Source organism: Lucilia cuprina, chromosome 5, assembly GCF_022045245.1.
Source record: "Lucilia cuprina isolate Lc7/37 chromosome 5, ASM2204524v1, whole genome shotgun sequence".
NCBI classification, from domain to species: Eukaryota; Metazoa; Arthropoda; class Insecta; order Diptera; family Calliphoridae; genus Lucilia; species Lucilia cuprina.
Genome location: NC_060953.1, coordinates 49,552,102 through 49,557,787, shown reverse-complemented (window position 1 = coordinate 49,557,787; position 5,686 = coordinate 49,552,102). Strand labels below are relative to the sequence as shown.

At 25.2% G+C, this 5,686-nt stretch overlaps 1 protein-coding gene across 12 annotated transcripts in view; it reads left to right on the top strand.

The window, feature by feature from the left end:
- LOC111678401 (collagen alpha-1(XVIII) chain) overlaps positions 1–4,564 on the top strand; it is a 331,879-nt gene extending 327,315 nt beyond the window's left edge. For 5 of the 12 annotated variants that reach the window (XM_046953012.1, XM_046953011.1, XM_046953013.1 and 2 more), the window contains one exon: positions 3,982–4,564. In XM_046953012.1, the coding sequence (XP_046808968.1) occupies positions 3,982–4,042 (61 nt within the window). In that variant the 3' untranslated portion in view covers positions 4,043–4,564. The remainder of the gene's footprint in view (positions 1–3,981) is intronic. The other 7 variants (XM_046953021.1, XM_046953016.1, XM_046953017.1 and 4 more) reach the window with 4 other exon arrangements.
- The last annotated feature ends 1,122 nt before the right edge of the window (positions 4,565–5,686 follow it).

Genomic DNA, 5,686 nt, shown 5'->3' with positions numbered 1-5,686 from the left:
GGACGGGCGGACGGGCGGCTAAATGTGTTACAAACGGAAAGACATAATTAATATACTCCCCTTTTTTTTGATGGTGGGTATAAAAAAAATTTGTACCATCTAGCGGAAACGTTTCGTGACTTAATATTTGTACCACTACAATTTTTTAGATGTGTTTCATTTTATTCTATCAACTGTAGCCAAAAAAATACACATTGGAAGAAAAGTTTAAGAAAGCTTAAAAAATCAATCAAGCACATATTATTTTCGTATACATTAGCATCTTAATCCGTTCGAACCCTGGACAGATAGTCAGGCAGACAGACAGACAGACAGACAGACAGACAGACAGACAGACAGACAGACAGTCAGACAGACGGACGGACAGACAGACGGACATACTGATGGACGGACGGACATGGCTAAATGTGTTACAAACAGAATGACAAAATTAATATACCCCCTCTTTTTGATGGTGTTTATAAAAAAATTTGGTACCATCTTGCGGAAACGTTTCATGATTAAATATTTGTGCCACTACAATTTTTAGATGCGTTTCATTTTATTCTATCAACTGTAGCCAAAGAAATACACATCGGATGAAAACTTTAAGAAAGCTTACAAAATCAGTCATGCGCAAATTATTTTCGTATACATTCATTCAGAGTATTCACTTTTAAAAGTGCTTAACTATACATATACAAGGTTCTACTTAGTTAAAAGCATAATAAAAAGACATAAAAAATATTTGCTATAATAAAAGCTTTAAGAAAACTTTTTACCAAAATACTGTTAAATAGCTTTATATTTGCATGAGAGACATCCAAATAAATCGCACAGTTCGGATTCTGTGCTTTTGCTAAAAAGTTTATATACCATAAGTCCCAAAATATGTTATATGCTAGTGATTAACATTTCACATATTTTGGGTTTTATGATATATAAACTTTTTAGCAGAAGCTTTTCACAATATTTTAAAATATTGTCAGGTTTATGCTCATGATATTTTTACAGTTATTAAAAGCTTTCTATACACTGAAAAAAATTGTAAAAAAGTTTAAATTTCAAATACTTACATATATTTTTGCATTTAGGCAAAAGTTTATCAATTTCTTGAAATTGAATTGTAACTTTTAAAACAAACTCAAATTCGTATTATATTTTTCTATATAATTTTTAATTTATTTGAACTTAGAACGAACAAATTTTGAATTAATTTTTTTTTTTCATATATTATTTAAAGATTTATTATTTTTTTTTTTCTCTTTTTTTATGACAAAATGTTAACAATGTATTTGATTTTTAATTATATAAATAATTTTGTATTTATTATATAAATATTTCGTTTTTAAAATAAATTTTTTGTTTATATACACAATTTAAAACATAATTATACTTTTTTTATTAAATGTTTAAATTATTTAACATTTATCTTCGTTTTTGGAGTATTTAAAATATTATTTTTTTCTTGTTTTTTATATAATTTCAGTCAAAAATTGTTTTTATTTTTTTAATAAATATAAATTTAAAGCAAGCTTTTATTTGTTTTTTTAATTTATTATTTAAAATTATTATTTGTTTTAGAAAGAAACCTTTTATCTGGGATTAAAAATAGAGTTTTATTTGTTTAGAATAAGAAATTGTTTATAAAAATACATTTTTTACTTTTTTGTTTAGTTTTGTATGAGTGTTTAAGTAAGAATTATAAGACTTTTAAAAGAAATTTAAAAAAAAATGTTTTTTTTTAATATTATTGGTCCAAAACATTTTGTTTTATTTAAAGTTAAAATATTTTTGATTAACTAGGCGGGGTTTAAGTAATAAATTAGTTATAGTTAGTATTTTTAGTAATACAATAATAAAATGTCTATATTTTCTGAAATATTAATTTAAATTAAAAAAATTTCATTAAAAGTTCAAAAATTTTTTTGTTTAAATATTTTTAAAAAGGCTAGTCAATAGTCTACTGTATAGGCTAGTCAACAGTATAGTCTATAGTAAAGTTTATAGTATAATCAATAGTCTCGTCAATAGTTAGTTAAATAGTTTAGTTTGTATATAGTTTAATGTATAATTTAGTCTAATGTCTAATCTTTAGTCTAATATATAGCCTAATATAATGTTAAGCCCATAGTCTAGTCTATAAATTAGTCAATATTCTAGTCTTGTAAATATCTTAGTGTATAGTATAGTTTAGCCTACAGTCCAGTCTCTAATTAAGACTAAAGTCTAGTCTATAGCATAGTTTATAGCCTTGTCTAATTATAGTCTTCACAATAGTCAAGTCTATGTTCTAGTCTGTGGCGTAATAAATGGCTAAATCTATAGACAAGTCTATAGTATACTCTACTCTATAGTCATGCCTTTTCAGTACAAAGTCTAGTCTACTCTATAGTCTTGTCAATAGTCAAGTCTATGTTCTAATATATAGTCTAGTATATAGTCTAGTCTATAGTCTAGTCAATAGTGCATTATATAGACTAGTCTATAGTCTAGTCTATAGTTTAATATACAGTCTACTATATAGTTCAGTCTATAGACTAGTATATATACTTAAAGCTAGAGTCAAGCCTATAGTCAAATCTAGTCTATAGTCTAATCAATAATGTAGTTAATAGCTTAGTTAATAGTCTGCTTTATAGTCTAGTATATACGGTAGTATAGACTAGTAAATAGGCAAGTCTATAATCTAATATATACTCTAGTCTATGGACAAATATATAGTCAAGTCTATATTCCTTATATAGTATAATATAGTCTAGTCTAAAGTTTAAACTACATTTTAGTCTATAGGTCTATAGTAGAGCCAATAGTCTTGTCTATAAGCTAGATAACAGCTTATTTTATAGTCTGGGCTATAGTCTAGTCAATAGTCTAGTCGAAAGTCTATATAACACACTATAGACTTTCGACTTGACTATAGCATAATATAGTCTAGTCTATAGTGTAAACAATAGTTTAGTCTATAGGTCTATATAGAGTCAATAGTCTTGTCTATAGTTTAGTTAATAGCTTATTTTATAGTATGGCTTATAGTCTAGTCGATATTTTAGTCTATTGTGTAGTCCAGTCTATAGTCTGTTACATAGTCTATAATGTAGTCTGTCTATAGTGTAAACTATAGTTTAGTCTATAGATCTATAGTAGGGTCAATGGTCTGTCCATGGTCTAGTTAATAGCTTATTTTAGTTAATAATTTAGTCTACTGTCTAGTCAATAGTCTAGTATATAGTATGGTCTTTAGTTCAGCGTATAGTCCAGTCTATAGTCTAGTCTATAGTCTAGTCAATAGTCTAGTCTATAGTCTAGTCTATAGTCTAGTCTATAGTCTAGTCTATAGTCTAGTCTATAGTCTAGTCTATAGTCTAGTCTATAGTCTAGTCTATAGTCTAGTCTGTAGTCTAGTCTATAGTCTAATCTATAGGCTAGTCTATAGTCTATTCAATAGTCTTGTCTATAGTCTAGTCTATAGTCTAGTCTATAGTCTAGTCTATAGTCTAGTCTATAGTCTAGTCTTTAGTCTAGTCTATAGTCTAGTCTGTAGCCTAGTCTATAGTGTATATACTATAGACTAGTCAAGTCTATAGTCTAGTTTATAGTCTACTCTATAGTCTAGTCTATAGTCAAGTCTTTGGTCTAGTCTATAGTCTATAGTCTGGCCTTTAGTCTATTGTTTACATTAAAGTCTAGTTTGTAATCTTGTCTATAGTTTAGTTTATAGTCTTGTCTATTGTCTACTTTATATTCTAGTTTATAATCTAGTCTATAGTCTTGTCTATAGTGTAGTCTATAGTCTAGTTTTTAATCTAGTTTATAGTCAAGTCTTCTACCTACTTCATAGTCGTATAATATATATTCTATAGGTTGAGTGTGGGCTAATCTATAGGCCAACTGTTGATTAGAAATGTATTATTTTTTTCAGTCACAATCATTTCCTTTTCTTTCTTTTTTTTTTTTGAAAATATATTTACTAAATTTTTTATAAATTCGTTTCCATTTCAGAGAATTCGAGTTCCATACGGCTGAGGCATATGAACAGCATTTAAAAAGAGTACTGACTTGAAATAAAAATTATAATTTTTATTAAAAATTTAATTTTGAACTTCCAAGCAAACGTCATTATTGCATACTTAGAGTATCACTATGAAACAACACTCACAATCACTCACCTACATAATTAAAATTATTTAACATCAGTTATTTAATTAATTTATAGATTTACCAAAATAACACAAAAAACTACGACGAATGAGATTTTGCAAAACATTGCCATTAAAAACTACCTAGAAAAGAAATTCATTTCATTTTAAGTATAAAATAACTATGAAAAAGGCATTGCCAAATTAGAGAAAACAATTTTTTTATTTTTACAAAAAAAAAATATTATTAAATAAATCTAAACGAAATAAATTTTTTAATTATTGACAAAATATAAAATCTATAGAAATTATTTGCCCCAATTTTGTCATTCTAACATTAGTTTAAATTTATAATTACCATGTTTTTATATATATATTGTATGTAAACGATAAAAATAAATAAAATTAATTATTTTTTAATTTAAATAGGCTAAACATTTAAGGAAATTATAACAATAATTGAAATTGAAAATAAAAAAAAAACAAAAATTAAACACAAATAATATTTTTAATATAAATAATAATATTAACGAAAAAATGAATAAAAAATTTTGTACATATTGTAATATTTTATTAAAATCAAATAGTAACTACTATTTATATACATAACTACATACACCCATACAAACATAATTATTACTTAAAATAATAAAAAAACACAATAACAGAAAACAAAAAATAATTAATAATAAAAATAATTAACAAAAAATAAACATAAATAAACGAAACATCATCATGGTCATTATGTAATTAAAACAAAAAAAACCCAACTGCAACAAAAACATAAAAAATTTCAAATGAAAACATTCACAATTTTAATAATAAATTTAATGAAATTTTATAAAAATATAAGTTTAATTATAAAAAAGCAAAAAAAAAATAATAATAAAATTCTATACGATAAAATAACTACATTAAACAGTCATATTATAATTTAAAAATATAAAACAGAAAGAAAATCACAGCAGGTTTTAAATGTTGCAAATTAAAAAGCATCAACCACAAATGGTTGATAAGAAAATAATTAATGACTGAAAAAATTATTTGAAATAAAAAAATTATTTAAAAAACAAAGTTGTTTTTGGCAACAGTTTAATGAACAATGATATTTTTAACCATTCAAATTGGTTGTTAAATTAAATAGATCAATAGTTGGTGGTCCGTCGATGCAATATCATTGCAATAATAAATTAAGTTAAATTTTCTACGATTCACAAATGATGATTTATTTAACTAATTCAAAATCACACCAATAGACTAATATAATGAAATATAGACTTGCCTGAAGACTGGACAAATGACAAGAAAGCTGACTAGTCTGTAGACTAAAATATAGATAATAATATATACTATACTAAAGACCAGATAATAGACTATACTATAGACTAGCCTGTAGACTTAAGTATAGATACCTATATACTGGACTAAAGACTAACAGACTAGACTATCGATTTGTCTAAAGACTAGATAGACTAGACTATAGACTAGACTATAGACTAGACTATAGACTAGACTATAGACTAGACTATAGACTAGACTATAGACTAGACTATAGACTAGACTATAGA